General features: G+C 42.2%; 1 protein-coding gene across 3 annotated transcripts in view; it reads right to left on the bottom strand.

Annotated features, from left to right (window-relative positions):
• Positions 1-20,000, bottom strand: part of armh3 (armadillo like helical domain containing 3) — an 83,831-nt gene that overhangs the window by 2,257 nt on the left and 61,574 nt on the right. For all 3 annotated transcript variants that reach the window (XM_045690912.1, XM_045690911.1, XM_045690910.1), the window contains exons 23-25: positions 13,036-13,111; positions 12,206-12,284; positions 3,133-3,249 (exon numbers count right to left, since the gene is read on the bottom strand). In XM_045690912.1, the coding sequence (XP_045546868.1) occupies positions 3,133-3,249; positions 12,206-12,284; positions 13,036-13,111 (272 nt within the window). The remainder of the gene's footprint in view (positions 1-3,132; positions 3,250-12,205; positions 12,285-13,035; positions 13,112-20,000) is intronic.

Raw genomic sequence — 20,000 nt, 5'->3', positions numbered from 1 at the left:
AATAGTGAACCTAACAGAACAGCAAACTAATGGTGAACCCAACAGAACAGCAAACTAATAGTGAACCCAACAGAACAGCAAACTAATAGTGAACCTAACAGAACAGCAAACTAATGGTGAACCCAACAGAACAGCAAACTAATAGTGAACCCAACAGAACAGCAAACTAATAGTGAACCCAACAGAACAGCAAACTAATAGTGAACCCAACAGAACAGCAAACTAAGAGTGAACCCAACAGAACAGCAAACTAACGGTGAACCCAACAGAACAGCAAACTAATAGTGAACCCAACAGAACAGCAAACTAATGGTGAACCCAACAGAACAGCAAACTAATAGTGAACCCAACAGAACAGCAAACTAATGGTGAACCCAACAGAACAGCAAACTAATAGTGAACCCAACAGAACAGCAAACTAATAGTGAACCTAACAGAACAGCAAACTAATGGTGAACCCAACAGAACAGCAAACTAATAGTGAACCCAACAGAACAGCAAACTAATAGTGAACCCAACAGAACAGCAAACTAATAGTGAACCCAACAGAACAGCAAACTAATAGTGAACCTAACAGAACAGCAAACTAATAGTGAACCCAACAGAACAGCAAACTAATAGTGAACCCAACAGAACAGCAAACTAATAGTGAACCCAACAGAACAGCAAACTAAGAGTGAACCCAACAGAACAGCAAACTAACGGTGAACCCAACAGAACAGCAAACTAATAGTGAACCCAACAGAACAGCAAACTAATGGTGAACCCAACAGAACAGCAAACTAACGGTGAACCCAACAGAACAGCAAACTAACAGTGAACCCAACAGAACAACAAACTAACAGTGAACCTAACAGAACAGCAAACTAATGGTGAACCCAACAGAACAGCAAACTAATAGTGAACCCAACAGAACAACAAACTAATAGTGAACCCAACAGAACAGCAAACTAATAGTGAACCTAACAGAACAGCAAACTAATGGTGAACCCAACAGAACAGCAAACTAATAGTGAACCCAACAGAACAGCAAACTAATAGTGAACCCAACAGAACAGCAAACTAATGGTGAACCCAACAGAACAGCAAACTAATGGTGAACCCAACAGAACAGCAAACTAATAGTGAACCCAACAGAACAGCAAACTAATGGTGAACCCAACAGAACAGCAAACTAACAGTGAACCCAACAGAACAGCAAACTAACAGTGAACCCAACAGAACAGCAAACTAATAGTGAACCCAACAGAACAGCAAACTAATAGTGAACCCAACAGAACAGCAAACTAATAGTGAACCCAACAGAACAGCAAACTAATGGTGAACCCAACAGAACAGCAAACTAATGGTGAACCCAACAGAACAGCAAACTAAGAGTGAACCCAACAGAACAGCAAACTAATGGTGAACCCAACAGAACAGCAAACTAAGAGTGAACCCAACAGAACAGCAAACTAAGAGTGAACCCAACAGAACAGCAAACTAAGAGTGAACCCAACAGAACAGCAAACTAATGGTGAACCCAACAGAACAGCAAACTAATAGTGAACCCAACAGAACAGCAAACTAATAGTGAACCCAACAGAACAGCAAACTAATAGTGAACCCAACAGAACAGCAAACTAATGGTGAACCTAACAGAACAGCAAACTAATAGTGAACCCAACAGAACAGCAAACTAATAGTGAACCCAACAGAACAGCAAACTAATAGTGAACCCAACAGAACAGCAAACTAAGAGTGAACCCAACAGAACAGCAAACTAATGGTGAACCCAACAGAACAGCAAACTAATAGTGAACCCAACAGAACAGCAAACTAATAGTGAACCCAACAGAACAGCAAACTAATGGTGAACCCAACAGAACAGCAAACTAATGGTGAACCCAACAGAACAGCTAACTAAGAGTGAACCCAACAGAACAGCAAACTAATAGTGAACCCAACAGAACAGCAAACTAATAGTGAACCCAACAGAACAGCAAACTAATAGTGAACCCAACAGAACAGCTAACTAAGAGTGAACCCAACAGAACAGCAAACTAATGGTGAACCCAACAGAACAGCAAACTAATAGTGAACCCAACAGAACAGCAAACTAACAGTGAACCTAACAGAACAGCAAACTAATAGTGAACCCAACAGAACAGCAAACTAATAGTGAACCCAACAGAACAGCAAACTAATGGTGAACCCAACAGAACAGCAAACTAATAGTGAACCCAACAGAACAGCAAACTAATGGTGAACCCAACAGAACAGCAAACTAATGGTGAACCCAACAGAACAGCAAACTAATAGTGAACCCAACAGAACAGCAAACTAATGGTGAACCCAACAGAACAGCAAACTAATAGTGAACCCAACAGAACAGCAAACTAATAGTGAACCCAACAGAACAGCAAACTAATGGTGAACCTAACAGAACAGCAAACTAATGGTGAACCCAACAGAACAGCAAACTAATAGTGAACCCAACAGAACAGCAAACTAACAGTGAACCCAACAGAACAGCAAACTAATAGTGAACCCAACAGAACAGCAAACTAACAGTGAACCCAACAGAACAGCAAACTAATAGTGAACCCAACAGAACAGCAAACTAATAGTGAACCCAACAGAACAGCAAACTAATGGTGAACCCAACAGAACAGCAAACTAAGAGTGAACCCAACAGAACAGCAAACTAAGAGTGAACCCAACAGAACAGCAAACTAAGAGTGAACCCAACAGAACAGCAAACTAAGAGTGAACCCAACAGAACAGCAAACTAAGAGTGAACCCAACAGAACAGCAAACTAATGGTGAACCCAACAGAACAGCAAACTAATAGTGAACCCAACAGAACAGCAAACTAATAGTGAATCTAACAGCGAGGAAGAACTGTGCTGCTTGATTGACAGGGGGCGGGGCTTGGTGTGAGGGAAGCAGTCACAAGAGGTCAGGGAGACGACAGAGTCAATTACAAAAACTGACGCTACAGTGGCCTTTCAAAATATGTCAATATTTTTGACGATTTGATGTGAATTCAACTAACTGTGCAGGACTATGAGTGAGACACAAACTTTACCAATACAAGCATGTATCATGTCCCATGTACTGTGTGTGTGTGTTTATACTGTTCCCTCTCACCAGGTCTTTAAAGAAGGCAGCCTCCTTGGGTTGTTCAGAGTATCTCTCAAACTGGTCCAGACCATCCTGCAGCTTCAGGGTCAATGTGTCGTAGTTGGACCGAACCACCTCCAATACCTACAGGGGGAGGGGGGGGGCATTTTGAAATAGATATAGAGAGAGATGAGGTATAGAGGAGAGAGATGGGAAGAGGGGGAGAGAGAGAGAACGGTAGGGAAAGAGAGGGGAGAAAAAGAGGAAGATAGAGGGGAGGAGAGAGATGGGAAGAGGAAACAAGGGAGAAAGGGAATGGTAGGAAGAGAGAGAGATGAAGAGATAATGGAGGAGAGAGAGAGAATGGTAGGGGAAGAGAGAGGGAATGGTAGGGGAAGAGAGAGAATGGTAGGGGAAGAGAGAGAATGGTAGGGGAAGAGAGAGAATGGTAGGGGAAGAGAGAGAGAGAGAATGGTAGGGGAAGAGAGAGAGAGAAAATGGTAGGGGAAGAGAGAGAGAAAATGGTAGGGGAAGAAAGAGCGAGGGGGGGAGAAAGAGAGAGAGGGGGGAGAAAGAGGGGAAGGAGAGAGATGGGAAAAGGAAACGAGAGAGAGAGAGATGAAGAGATAATGGAGGAGAGAGATGGGCGAGAGAGAGGGGGGGAGAAAGGGAATGGTAGGAAGAGAGAGAGATGAAGAGATAATGGAAGAGAGAGAGAGAATGGTAGGGGAAGAGAGAGATGAAGAGATAATGGAGGAGAGAGAGAGAATGGTAGGGGAAGAGAGAGAATGGTAGGGGAAGAGAGAGAATGGTAGGGGAAAGAGAGAGAATGGTAGGGGAAGAGAGAGAGAGAGAATGGTAGGGGAAGAGAGAGAATGGTAGGGGAAGAGAGAGAATGGTAGGGGAAGAGAGAGAATGGTAGGGAAAGAGAGAGAATGGTAGGGGAAGAGAGAGAATGGTAGGGGAAGAGAGAGAATGGTAGGGGAAGAGAGAGAATGGTAGGGGAAGAGAGAGAATGGTAGGGAAATAGAGAGAATGGTAGGGGAAGAGAGAGAATGGTAAGGGAAGAGAGAGAGAGAAAATGGTAGGGGAAGAAAGAGCGAGGGGGGGAGAAAGAGAGAGAGGGGGGAGAAAGAGGGGAAGGAGAGAGATGGGAAAAGGAAATGAGAGAGAGAGAGATGAAGAGATAATGGAGGAGAGAGATGGGCGAGAGAGAGGGGGGGAGAAAGGGGAAGAGAGAGGGGGAGGAGAGATGGGAAGAGGAAATGAGAGGAGCGAGAGAGATTTTATTACAATATATATTATTGTATTACAATATATATTGTATACATTGCTGCATGGCAATATTGCCGCAATGTTTTTCATACCAATAAAACAGCTTGAATTTGAGAAAGAAGGAGAGAGAAGGATGGAGAGCAGAGAGAGGCTACCCTGCTGTATCCTGTTAATTATCATATTCGTTTTTCATTTATTTGATTCTTTCTCTTCCCAGATCCACAGCCCATTAGTTCTCTCTGCTGCACTCGTTTAACACTGATCTGTCTATCTTCCCCTCTCTGCTGCACTCGTTTAACACTGATCTGTCTATCCTCCCCTCTCTGCTGCACTCGTTTAACAGTGATCTGTCTATCCTCCCCTCTCTGCTGCACTAGTTTAACAGTGATCTGTCTATCCTTTCCTCTCTGCTGCACTAGTTTAACAGTGATCTGTCTATCCTTTCCTCTGCTGCACTAGTTTAACAGTGATCTGTCTATCCTTTCCTCTCTGCTGCACTAGTTTAACAGTGATCTGTCTATCCTTTCCTCTGCTGCACTAGTTTAACAGTGATCAGTCTATCCTTACCTCTCTGCTGCACTAGTTTAACAGTGATCTGTCTATCCTCCCCTCTCTGCTGCACTCATTTAACAGTGATCTGTCTATCCTTTCCTCTCTGCTGCACTAGTTTAACAGTGATCTGTCTATCCTTTCCTCTCTGCTGCACTAGTTTAACAGTGATCTGTCTATCCTTTCCTCTCTGCTGCACTAGTTTAACAGTGATCTGTCTATCCTTTCCTCTCTGCTGCACTAGTTTAACAGTGATCTGTCTATCCTTTCCTCTCTGCTGCACTAGTTTAACAGTGATCTGTCTATCCTTACCTCTCTGCTGCACTAGTTTAACAGTGATCTGTCTATCCTTTCCTCTCTGCTGCACTAGTTTAACAGTGATCTGTCTATCCTTTCCTCTCTGCTGCACTAGTTTAACAGTGATCTGTCTATCCTTTCCTCTCTGCTGCACTAGTTTAACAGTGATCTGTCTATCCTTTCCTCTCTGCTGCACTAGTTTAACAGTGATCTGTCTATCCTTTCCTCTCTGCTGCACTAGTTTAACAGTGATCTGTCTATCCTTTCCTCTGCTGCACTAGTTTAACAGTGATCTGTCTATCCTTTCCTCTCTGCTGCACTAGTTTAACAGTGATCTGTCTATCCTTACCTCTCTGCTGCACTAGTTTAACAGTGATCTGTCTATCCTTTCCTCTCTGCTGCACTAGTTTAACAGTGATCTGTCTATCCTTTCCTCTCTGCTGCACTAGTTTAACAGTGATCTGTCTATCCTTTCCTCTCTGCTGCACTAGTTTAACAGTGATCTGTCTATCCTTACCTCTCTGCTGCACTAGTTTAACAGTGATCTGTCTATCCTTTCCTCTCTGCTGCACTAGTTTAACAGTGATCTGTCTATCCTTTCCTCTCTGCTGCACTAGTTTAACAGTGATCTGTCTATCCTTTCCTCTCTGCTGCACTAGTTTAACAGTGATCTGTCTATCCTTTCCTCTCTGCTGCACTAGTTTAACAGTGATCTGTCTATCCTTTCCTCTCTGCTGCACTAGTTTAACAGTGATCTGTCTATCCTTACCTCTCTGCTGCACTAGTTTAACAGTGATCTGTCTATCCTTTCCTCTCTGCTGCACTAGTTTAACAGTGATCTGTCTATCCTTACCTCTCTGCTGCACTCATTTAACAGTGATCTGTCTATCCTTTCCTCTGCTGCACTAGTTTAACAGTGATCTGTCTATCCTTACCTCTCTGCTGCACTAGTTTAACAGTGATCTGTCTATCCTTTCCTCTGCTGCACTAGTTTAACAGTGATCTGTCTATCCTTTCCTCTGCTGCACTCATTTAACAGTGATCTGTCTATCCTTACCTCTCTGCTGCACTAGTTTAACAGTGATCTGTCTATCCTTTCAAACAAGTAAGGGGAATAGATACAGTAAACTGGAATAGAGGAGAAGTCTCTCTAAGAGAGAGAAGAGGAGAAGATGTCTGGAACAATTCTCCACTGGTTCTCCACACATCTCTCTCATCTCTCTCTCTGTCTCTCACATCTCTCTCTCTGTCTCTCACATCTCTCTCTCTGTGTCTGTCTCACATCTCTCTCTCTCTGTCTCACATCTCTCTCTCTGTCTCACATCTCTCTGTCTCACACGCACAGAGAACCAAAATAGTTATTTGACAAGGAACAACATGTTTTCAGCCAGCTGTGAAGAACGCACAAAGACGCATGAACAAACCCCTTTATCATGCTGAGAGGAGAGAGAGGCACTCAACAAACACACACAAAAAATATTAAACACACGGAAGCACTCAACAAACACACACAAAAAATATTCAACACACGGAAGCACTCAACAAACACACACAACCCAGTTTGCAAAAACACTAAAACAATTTCAAACACACAGTGAAAAACATGAGTCTTGATTCTCCCAGAGACATGAAATGTGAAACCGGGACTGGAGCAATAGACATGTTTCTTCTCCTTTGTCCTGATAAATGTTACCACCAGGGAAAGTGCTGTTGTTTTTACTTCTACATCTGATGGTAAACTACTGAAATATTCATCTACAGTACCTCTCTCTCTATCTCAGTCTCTCTTCACTTCTCTCCCTACAATGACAACACTGATATTAATGGTGTGTGTGTGTGTGTGTGTGTGTGTGTGATCCTCTTATGGAGAGAGGGAGGGAGATAAGAAGCATGTGTTTATTCGAATTTATCAAACGCAAGGATATCAGACCCCTGATAGATAAACGTGTCCTCCAAAATAATACCAAAATATACGCTTGTTTTATCGACATCCAAAAAGTATTTGATTCTATTTGGCATACAGGACTGTTCTACAAAGTTATTGAAAGTGGTGTAGGGGGTAAAAAATATGACATAATTAAATCATATGTATACTGGCAATACGTGCAGCGTTAAAATTGGCAAGAAAATAACAGAATTCTTTAACCGGGGTCGGGGCCTTCGCCAGGGTTGCAATGTGAGACCTGCGGTCTGGCAGTAAACCCCAAAAATACTAAAATAATGATTTTCTAGAGAAGATCCAGATCTCAGGGAATTAGACCAAAGTTCTCAATTGGTACAAAATATATAGAGTACACTTAATACTACTACAATTACTTAGGACCGACAAAATTGATTAAGTGTTTAATGGATTCCCCCCTCCCAGAAAAGTGAGGCTAGTGAGCGGAAAAAATAAATGAATAAAAAAATTAAAATCCACTTTAGGTGGATAAGGAATAACAGTACTTTACCACATTGTCCTAGGCTATATGGACATGAACAACAGGAGAAATATTACCTTTCAGACTGATTTTCAGATTACTATTATTAATACACAACATTAATGAACATTATTCACATAGAATGTATTCTAGAAAGCAATATTCGATCATATTCAAAAGTAGCAATGAATGAATGTATTATCGGTTCATTAATCGAATTAATTGTAAAGCCTAACAAATTCAACAATGATTGACAATAAATAATTGTAATCAAATGAAAATGTTGATGCATAATAATGAGATCATTAACTGGATGCGTCGCTGTAGCCGAGGCTTTAACAAAATATTCATACAAATATGGTTAGGCCTCCCGTAGACTAGGCCTTGTAGAAACAGGGTCAATCAAGTTAGGTCTGCCAAATTAAGGTAGCATTGGAAAAAAATACATAAATCCAGCCAGAGTATAACCTACCATCATTAAAATTAAAATAAATGTTCATAACATGCACAAATAGATGCATCAATCTATATAGAGAAAGCGTGACTAAATTCGAGCCCAGTAACTTTGCTCAGTGCATCCTCCTTCGACTGTCTCGTCTGGCTGCCAACGAGCAGCTGATCTGCACTGTGTGTACGTGCCTCTGGCGTGCCGCTGGACAAGCTAGCTGTTCTCCGCGGCGCGTCATCACTTCAAACCCATTCCGTCGTGGTGTTATCGGTTGGCCTACGACTAGGTAGTACCGGTAAAATGGAAGTTATGAATCACACATCACCACACAGCTGACACACTTCGAATTCATCAATCATTTTGACTTCAATTTGGTCGTCCAAAATACCATCGGCTTGCACTGCGTCTTCGCTGATGAATGTCCTGATCTCTGGCCAGTCAACTGGTTCAATCACATTGTTGTTTCGTCTGTTAAATCACTTGTAATAGAACTGAAAATGACGTTAAAACCATGAATTTAACCGACTGTTTGTTTATAATGAGGGACGTCCCACGTTTAACCCGGACACATAAATAGTAGGAATTTGCGCTGGCTTCAGCCATGACGGCATGAGAGAGAAATGAAACATCTGCACGTCGCATGCAGGTGGGAGAGCGTGTTTCACTGTCCAATCCGAGGCTGGAACATGATCCCAGCGGGTGATCGGAGTCTGATTGGTCTGTTGGGCATCTGGGAGAGCGGACATTGGATTGATTTTTTTCTTCAGGTTGTGGAGAAAAGTGAGGCGGGGCATCTGTTAAACAGTAATTCAACTTTGTCCAGCCTAATTGAATGTGTCATTGAACCAATTGCACTTCGTGGCAGCGAGGTGTGGGGTCCACTTGCAAAACAACATTGAAACACTGCATGTAGAGTTCTGTAGGACAACACCCCATTGAAACCCTGCATGTAGAGTTCTGTAGGACAACACCCCATTGAAACCCTGCATGTAGAGTTCTGTAAGACAACACCCCATTGAAACCCTGCATGTGGAGTTCTGTAAGACAACACCCCATTGAAACCCTGCATGTAGAGTTCTGTAAGACAACACCCCATTGAAACCCTGCATGTAGAGTTCTGTAAGACAACACCCCATTGAAACCCTGCATGTAGAGTTCTGTAAGACAACACCCCAGTCCTCAGTAAAAACAGGAAATTCGGACAAGAAGGGAACAGTGATAACACCAAGTAAAACTGGAGTGATAACTTAAAATAAATGATAAATATCCATGAACAAACTTCTTATAGCTCATCAGACACAGGTTTAGGGTTACAATTAGTGTTAGATTTAAGGGTTAGGGGTTAAGGTTAGATTTAGATCTTTGTGGGCTGTACTTGGCCTTGTCCCGGGAGGGTGTGTTGGTGGTTGGAAATATCCCTCCAGTGGTGTGGAGGCTGTGCTTTGGCAAAGTGGGTGGGGTTATATCCTACCTGTTTGGCCCTGTCCGGGGGTTTCATCGGATGGGGCCACAGTGTCTCCTGACCCCTCCTGTCTCAGCCTCCAGTATTTATGCTGCAGTAGTTCAAGTGTCGGGGAGCTAGGGTCAGTCTGTCACATCTGGAGTATTTCTCTTGTCTTTTCCGGTGTCCTGTGTGAATTGAAATATGCTCTCTCTAATTCTCTCTTTCTCTTTCTTTCGCTCTCTCGGAGGACCTGAGCCCTAGGACCATGCCTCAGGACTACCTGGCTTGATGACTCCTTGCTGTCCCCAGTTCACCTGGCCGTGCTGCTGCTCCAGTTCCAACTGTTCTGCCTGCAGCTATGGAATCCTGACCTGTTCACCGGACGTGCTACCTGTCCCAGACCTGTTGTCCCAGACCTGCTGGAACCCTGATCTATTCACCGGATGTGGTACCTGTCCCAGACCTGCTGTTTTCAACTCTGTAGAGACAGCAGGAGCGGTAGAGATCCTCTCAAAGATCGGCTATGAAAAAGCCAACTGACACTTACTCTTGTGTTACTGACTTGTTGCACCCTCAACAACTACTATGATTATTATTATTTGACAATGCTGGTCATTTATGAACATTTGAACATCTAGGCCATGTGCTGTTATAATATCCACCCGGCACAGCCAGAAGAGGACTGGCCACCCCTCATAGCCTGGTTCCTCTCTAGGTTTCTTCCTAGGTTTTGGCCTTTCTAGGGAGTTTTTCCTAGCCACCGTGCTTCTACACCTGCATTGCTTGCTGTTTGGGGGTTTTAGGCTGGGTTTCTGTACAGCACTTTGTGATATCAGCTGATGTAAGAAGGGCTATATAAATACATTTGATTTGATTTGATTTTTAGGGTTAGTGGTTAGGATTTTGGATGGGAATCAATTCCCCACAAGTATAGCAATACAACAAAATTGTGTGTGTGTGTGTGTGTGTGTGTGTGTGTGTGTGTGTGTGTGTGTAGGATGAGATATAGGGATGTCTATTACAGTGAAGCTGGTTCATTTGAATGCTGTGTGTTCAGGGTGCTATTCATCTACTGTCACCACTGGGGAGATGGAGGGATGGAGAGGAGAGGGAGAGAAATGCCAAGAGAGGAAGGAGATGGAGGAGAGGTTTCACGCCTTATTAAGAGAGGAGGAGAGGGAGAAAGAGAGAGAGAGGATGAGAGGGAGAAGAGAGAGAGAGAGAGGAGAACAGAAGAGAGAGGAGGAGAGGGAGAAAGAGAGAGGAGAACAGAGAGAAGAGAGAGGAGGAGAGGAGAGAGAGGAGGAGAGGAGAGGGAGAAGAGAGAGGAGAGGAGAGGGAGAAGAGAGAGGGAGGAGAGAGAAGAGAGAGAGGAGAGAGAGAGAGGAGGAGGAGAGAGAAGAGAGAGGGAGAAGAGGAGAGGGAGGAGAGGAGAGGGAGGAGAGGGAGAAGAGGAGAGGAGAGGGAGTAGAGAGCCAGAGGAGGAGAGAGCCATAGGAGAGGGGAGAGGGAGAAGAGAGAGGAGGAAAGGGAGGAAGGAAGAGGAGCCATAAAAAGGAGAGGGAAAGAGAGGAGGTGGTGTGACAGACAGTGAGTGAGTGAGTGAGTGAGTGAGTGAGTGAGTGAGTGAGTGAGTGAGTGAGTGAGTGAGTGAGTGAGTGAGTGAGTGAGGTAGAGAAGTTACCATCTGTAGGCTGTCTCTACTGCAGCACCACCTGGCTCAATCAGACAGGCTAGCAAAGGCTAATGAACACACCTGTCCTCTCCTGCACCAACAAACCATCCCCTCGCACGCCCACTCACGTCCCATTTCCCTCAGTCAGAAGGCTGGGTAAGGGTCAGTCCCACTACACGCTGCAGCAGCACCAGACCTCCACAACTTGACCTGGCAGTCTGGAGAGAAAACTTTACACACACTTCTAAGAAGGAAACTATGGAGTCCTAAATGGCTCCCTATTTTGTTTGTAGTGCACTACTTCTGCCATTTGGGACTCACACCACCTGCAATACATTACAGTCACTCGTAATGAGGAAATTCAAATCTCATCTAAAGGTCAAAGTGTACACTGACGTCATTTGACTTAAACGTATTCTCCTCTTGTTGGGAATACATCCGGGAGATATCAGCTGAGAGGTAATTGGGGTGTGTAATGACAGAATCTCTCCACATCTCTCTCTCTCTCTCTCTCTGTGTAATGACAGAATCCATCACTGTGCTTATCAGCTGGTAAATAAAGCATATATACGCCACAACCTTCTCCCTTTCTTTCCTCTCCTCCCTTTTCTGGCCCTTCATTTATCTCTCCTCTCATTAAATGCTGCCTGATGGAGTGTGGTTAAAAGCCTATCTCCTGGTGCAATGCGAATATCACTCTTTCATGGGATGTGTTCCATTGTGATGTCATAAAGAGCCACAGTCTGAATTCAAACACTGTTGCCATTGTGACGTCATCAGATGGCCATTGTGACATCATAAAGAAGGCAAAAGCTTTCCCTGGGCCATTATGACATCGCAAGTAGCCATGTTGTGACATCATAAAAGGCTTGTTGTGACATCGTTGCTTTATTTATCCCTTATTTTACCAGGTAAGTTGATGTCACACTCATAATAGAGTGTCCTGTGACATCATAAGGGAGGTGTGGTGACATCATAAGGGGCGTGTTTACCTGGTCCTCAGACAGCTGGGAGATGTGGTTCACTGCAGCGTAGGACTCAATCTTGGGGTTGAAATGGTTGATAATGGCCCTGAAAACACCCCCACACACAGAAACACAGAGTTAGTGGAAGCATTGGTGAGAGAGAAGGTAGTAATACGGAAATCACTGACTTTTATAGAGGAGCTCCACTGCTGTGATGGAACTGTGCTTTATCTTCCAATATAATTAAACATGAAGAAATATAAAACTGGATGGGACCAACACTGCAGCATATATTAGGTATTCTGGACTAGGGGAGGAGGAGAGATGGGAGAGAGAGAGAGAGAGAGAGAGAGATGGATAGAGAGAGAGAGAGAGAGAGAGAGAGAGAGAGAGAGATGGATGGATAGAGAGAGAGACAGAGAGACAGAGAGACAGAGAGAGAGAGAGAGAGAGAGCGAGAGACACAGAGAGAGACAGAGAGAGAGAGAGAGACAGAGAGAGACAGAGAGAGACAGAGACAGAGAGTCCAAACTAATGAACTTCACAGAGATATAGCTCTCACTCCTTTTTGCCCTCATGCATTTACTATCTAGAACTACCCTCACCACAACACACACCTTATGAGAAAGCTCTAAACAAATGAAGCCCAGTCAAAACCCATTTTCAACCAGCTCCTCTAACTGAAAGATTTAAGAAGAAAAGCTGAAAGTGTAAACCAGGAAATGGCAAAAGCCAAAAAGGATGACACAATCTGTGTGTGTGTAATACATATTTCTGCAAAGTAAAGTATTCCCCAACACTATTCACAAATTGGTACAAACACTACCAATACATTCTAAATGTGTGTGTGTCCTTACCTGACGTTGACCAGTGAGTGTGTGACTTTACTGGCAGGCTCCTTCCACTGGCCTGCGTTGGTGGACACTCTCAGTACTGAGGAAGAGAAACATTCAGTCATCAGGATACGCTTAGAAACACATTCAGTCATCAGGATACGCTTAGAAAGAAACACATTCAGTCATCAGGATACGCTTAGAAAGAAACACATTCAGTCATCAGGATACGCTAAGAAACACATTCAGTCATCAGGATACGCTTAGAAAGACGTTCAGTCATCAGGATACGCTTAGAAAAACATTCAGTCATCAGGATACGCTTAGAAACACATTCAGTCATCAGGATACGCTTAGAAAGAAACACATTCAGTCATCAGGATACGCTTAGAAACACATTCAGTCATCAGGATACGCTTAGAAAGACATTCAGTCATCAGGATACGCTAAGAAACACATTCAGTCATCAGGATACGCTTAGAAAGACGTTCAGTCATCAGGATACGCTTAGAAAAACATTCAGTCATCAGGATACGCTTAGAAACACATTCAGTCATCAGGATACGCTTAGAAAGAAACACATTCAGTCATCAGGATACGCTTAGAAAGAAACACATTCAGTCATCAGGATACGCTTAGAAAGACATTCAGTCATCAGGATACGCTTAGAAAGACATTCAGTCATCAGGATACGCTTAGAAAGACATTCAGTCATCAGGATACGCTTAGAAACACATTCAGTCATCAGGATACGCTTAGAAAGACATTCAGTCATCAGGATACGCTTAGAAAGAAACACATTCAGTCATCAGGATACGCTTAGAAACACATTCAGTCATCAGGATACGCTTAGAAAGAAACACATTCAGTCATCAGGATACGCTTAGAAACACATTCAGTCATCAGGATACGCTTAGAAAGACATTCAGTACTCAGGATACGCTTAGAAACACATTCAGTCATCAGGATACGCTTAGAAAGAAACACATTCAGTCATCAGGATACGCTTAGAAAGACATTCAGTCATCAGGATACGCTTAGAAACACATTCAGTCATCAGGATACGCTTAGAAACACATTCAGTCATCAGGATACGCTTAGAAAGAAACACATTCAGTCATCAGGATACGCTTAGAAAGAAACACATTCAGTCATCAGGATACGCTTAGAAAGACATTCAGTCATCAGGATACGCTTAGAAACACATTCAGTCATCAGGATACGCTTAGAAAGAAACACATTCAGTCATCAGGATACGCTTAGAAAGAAACACATTCAGTCATCAGGATACGCTTAGAAAGAAACACATTCAGTCATCAGGATACGCTTAGAAACACATTCAGTCATCAGGATACGCTTAGAAAGACATTCAGTCATCAGGATACGCTTAGAAACACATTCAGTCATCAGGATACGCTTAGAAACACATTCAGTCATCAGGATACGCTTAGAAACACATTCAGTCATCAGGATACGCTTAGAAAGAAACACATTCAGTCATCAGGATACGCTTAGAAAGAAACACATTCAGTCATCAGGATACGCTTAGAAACACATTCAGTCATCAGGATACGCTTAGAAAGACATTCAGTCATCAGGATACGCTTAGAAAGAAACACATTCAGTCATCAGGATACGCTTAGAAACACATTCAGTCATCAGGATACGCTTAGAAAGACATTCAGTCATCAGGATACGCTTAGAAAGACATTCAGTCATCAGGATACGCTTAGAAAGAAACACATTCAGTCATCAGGATACGCTTAGAAACACATTCAGTCATCAGGATACGCTTAGAAAGAAACACATTCAGTCATCAGGATACGCTTAGAAACACATTCAGTCATCAGGATACGCTTAGAAAGACATTCAGTACTCAGGATACGCTTAGAAACACATTCAGTCATCAGGATACGCTTAGAAAGAAACACATTCAGTCATCAGGATACGCTTAGAAAGAAACACATTCAGTCATCAGGATACGCTTAGAAACACATTCAGTCATCAGGATACGCTTAGAAACACATTCAGTCATCAGGATACGCTTAGAAAGAAACACATTCAGTCATCAGGATACGCTTAGAAAGAAACACATTCAGTCATCAGGATACGCTTAGAAAGACATTCAGTCATCAGGATACGCTTAGAAACACATTCAGTCATCAGGATACGCTTAGAAAGAAACACATTCAGTCATCAGGACACGCTTAGAAACACATTCAGTCATCAGGATACGCTTAGAAACACATTCAGTCATCAGGATACGCTTAGAAAGACATTCAGTCATCAGGATACGCTTAGAAACACATTCAGTCATCAGGATACGCTTAGAAACACATTCAGTCATCAGGATACGCTTAGAAACACATTCAGTCATCAGGATACGCTTAGAAACACATTCAGTCATCAGGATACGCTTAGAAAGAAACACATTCAGTCATCAGGATACGCTTAGAAACACATTCAGTCATCAGGATACGCTTAGAAAGACATTCAGTCATCAGGATACGCTTAGAAAGAAACACATTCAGTCATCAGGATACGCTTAGAAACACATTCAGTCATCAGGATACGCTTAGAAAGACATTCAGTCATCAGGATACGCTTAGAAAGACATTCAGTCATCAGGATACGCTTAGAAACACATTCAGTCATCAGGATACGCTTAGAAAGACATTCAGTCATCAGGATACGCTTAGAAACACATTCAGTCATCAGGATACGCTTAGAAACACATTCAGTCATCAGGATACGCTTAGAAAGAAACACATTCAGTCATCAGGATACGCTTAGAAAGAAACACATTCAGTCATCAGGATACGCTTAGAAAGAAACACATTCAGTCATCAGGATACGCTTAGAAACACATTCAGTCATCAGGATACGCTTAGAAACACATTCAGTCATCAGGATACGCTTAGAAAGAAACACATTCAGTCATCAGGATACGCTTAGAAAGAAACACATTCAGTCATCAGGATACGCTTAGAAACACATTCAGTCATCAGGATACGCTTAGAAAGAAACACATTCAGTCATCAGGATACGCTTAGAAAGAAACACATTCAGTCATCAGGATACGCTTAGAAAGAAACACATTCAGTCATCAGGATACGCTTAGAAACACATTCAGTCATCAGGATACGCTTAGAAAGACAATCAGTCATCAGGATACGCTTAGAAACACATTCAGTCATCAGGATACGCTTAGAAACACATTCAGTCATCAGGATACGCTTAGAAAGAAACACATTCAGTCATCAGGATACGCTTAGAAAGACATTCAGTCATCAGGATACGCTTAGAAACACATTCAGTCATCAGGATACGCTTAGAAAGACATTCAGTCATCAGGATACGCTTAGAAAGAAACACATTCAGTCATCAGGATACGCTTAGAAACACATTCAGTCATCAGGATACGCTTAGAAAGAAACACATTCAGTCATCAGGATACGCTTAGAAACACATTCAGTCATCAGGATACGCTTAGAAAGAAATTCAGTACTCAGGATACGCTTAGAAACACATTCAGTCATCAGGATACGCTTAGAAAGAAACACATTCAGTCATCAGGATACGCTTAGAAAGAAACACATTCAGTCATCAGGATACGCTTAGAAACACATTCAGTCATCAGGATACGCTTAGAAACACATTCAGTCATCAGGATACGCTTAGAAAGAAACACATTCAGTCATCAGGATACGCTTAGAAAGAAACACATTCAGTCATCAGGATACGCTTAGAAAGACATTCAGTCATCAGGATACGCTTAGAAAGAAACACATTCAGTCATCAGGATACGCTTAGAAAGAAACACATTCAGTCATCAGGATACGCTTAGAAAGAAACACATTCAGTCATCAGGATACGCTTAGAAAGAAACACATTCAGTCATCAGGATACGCTTAGAAACACATTCAGTCATCAGGATACGCTTAGAAACACATTCAGTCATCAGGATACGCTTAGAAAGACATTCAGTCATCAGGATACGCTTAGAAACACATTCAGTCATCAGGATACGCTTAGAAACACATTCAGTCATCAGGATACGCTTAGAAACACATTCAGTCATCAGGATACGCTTAGAAACACATTCAGTCATCAGGATACGCTTAGAAAGAAACACATTCAGTCATCAGGATACGCTTAGAAACACATTCAGTCATCAGGATACGCTTAGAAAGACATTCAGTCATCAGGATACGCTTAGAAAGAAACACATTCAGTCATCAGGATACGCTTAGAAAGAAACACATTCAGTCATCAGGATACGCTTAGAAACACATTCAGTCATCAGGATACGCTTAGAAAGACATTCAGTCATCAGGATACGCTTAGAAAGACATTCAGTCATCAGGATACGCTTAGAAACACATTCAGTCATCAGGATACGCTTAGAAACACATTCAGTCATCAGGATACGCTTAGAAACACATTCAGTCATCAGGATACGCTTAGAAACACATTCAGTCATCAGGATACGCTTAGAAACACATTCAGTCATCAGGATACGCTTAGAAAGAAACACATTCAGTCATCAGGATACGCTTAGAAAGAAACACATTCAGTCATCAGGATACGCTTAGAAAGACATTCAGTCATCAGGATACGCTTAGAAACACATTCAGTCATCAGGATACGCTTAGAAAGACATTCAGTCATCAGGATACGCTTAGAAAGACATTCAGTCATCAGGATACGCTTAGAAAGACATTCAGTCATCAGGATACGCTTAGAAAGACATTCAGTCATCAGGATACGCTTAGAAAGACATTCAGTCATCAGGATACGCTTAGAAACACATTCAGTCATCAGGATACGCTTAGAAAGACATTCAGTCATCAGGATACGCTTAGAAACACATTCAGTCATCAGGATACGCTTAGAAAGAAACACATTCAGTCATCAGGATACGCTTAGAAACACATTCAGTCATCAGGATACGCTTAGAAACACATTCAGTCATCAGGATACGCTTAGAAAGAAACACATTCAGTCATCAGGATACGCTTAGAAACACATTCAGTCATCAGGATACGCTTAGAAAGAAACACATTCAGTCATCAGGATACGCTTAGAAAGACATTCAGTCATCAGGATACGCTTAGAAAGACATTCAGTCATCAGGATACGCTTAGAAAGACATTCAGTACTCAGGATACGCTTAGAAACACATTCAGTCATCAGGATACGCTTAGAAACACATTCAGTCATCAGGATACGCTTAGAAACACATTCAGTACTCAGGATACGCTTAGAAAGACATTCAGTCATCAGGATACGCTTAGAAAGAAAGACATTCAGTCATCAGGATACGCTTAGAAACACATTCAGTCATCAGGATACGCTTAGAAACACATTCAGTCATCAGGATACGCTTAGAAAGAAACACATTCAGTCATCAGGATACGCTTAGAAAGAAACACATTCAGTCATCAGGATACGCTTAGAAAGAAACACATTCAGTCATCAGGATACGCTTAGAAAGAAACACATTCAGTCATCAGGATACGCTTAGAAAGAAACACATTCAGTCATCAGGATACGCTTAGAAAGACATTCAGTCATCAGGATACGCTTAGAAAGACATTCAGTCATCAGGATACGCTTAGAAACACATTCAGTCATCAGGATACGCTTAGAAACACATTCAGTCATCAGGATACGCTTAGAAACACATTCAGTCATCAGGATACGCTTAGAAAGAAACACATTCAGTCATCAGGATACGCTTAGAAACACATTCAGTCATCAGGATACGCTTAGAAACACATTCAGTCATCAGGATACGCTTAGAAAGACATTCAGTCATCAGGATACGCTTAGAAAGACATTCAGTCATCAGGATACGCTTAGAAAGACATTCAGTACTCAGGATACGCTTAGAAACACATTCAGTCATCAGGATACGCTTAGAAAGAAACACATTCAGTCATCAGGATACGCTTAGAAACACATTCAGTACTCAGGATACGCTTAGAAAGACATTCAGTCATCAGGATACGCTTAGAAAGAAAGACATTCAGTCATCAGGATACGCTTAGAAACACATTCAGTCATCAGGATACGCTTAGAAAGAAACACATTCAGTCATCAGGATACGCTTAGAAAGAAACACATTCAGTCATCAGGATACGCTTAGAAACACATTCAGTCATCAGGATACGCTTAGAAACACATTCAGTCATCAGGATACGCTTAGAAACACATTCAGTCATCAGGATACGCTTAGAAAGACATTCAGTCATCAGGATACGCTTAGAAAGAAACACATTCAGTCATCAGGATACGCTTAGAAAGAAACACATTCAGTCATCAGGATACGCTTAGAAACACATTCAGTCATCAGGATACGCTTAGAAACACATTCAGTCATCAGGATACGCTTAGAAACACATTCAGTCATCAGGATACGCTTAGAAAGACATTCAGTCATCAGGATACGCTTAGAAAGACATTCAGTCATCAGGATACGCTTAGAAACACATTCAGTCATCAGGATACGCTTAGAAACACATTCAGTCATCAGGATACGCTTAGAAAGAAACACATTCAGTCATCAGGATACGCTTAGAAAGAAACACATTCAGTCATCAGGATACGCTTAGAAACACATTCAGTCATCAGGATACGCTTAGAAACACATTCAGTCATCAGGATACGCTTAGAAACACATTCAGTCATCAGGATACGCTTAGAAACACATTCAGTCATCAGGATACGCTTAGAAACACATTCAGTCATCAGGATACGCTTAGAAAGACATTCAGTCATCAGGATACGCTTAGAAACACATTCAGTCATCAGGATACGCTTAGAAACACATTCAGTCATCAGGATACGCTTAGAAACACATTCAGTTATCAGGATACGCTTAGAAAGAAACACATTCAGTTATCAGGATACGCTTAGAAAGACATTCAGTCATCAGGATACGCTTAGAAAGACATTCAGTCATCAGGATACGCTTAGAAACACAT

This window comes from Salmo salar, chromosome ssa12 (assembly GCF_905237065.1).
Source record: "Salmo salar chromosome ssa12, Ssal_v3.1, whole genome shotgun sequence".
Taxonomy (NCBI): Eukaryota; Metazoa; Chordata; class Actinopteri; order Salmoniformes; family Salmonidae; genus Salmo; species Salmo salar.
This window is presented reverse-complemented; position numbering and strand designations above follow the sequence as displayed.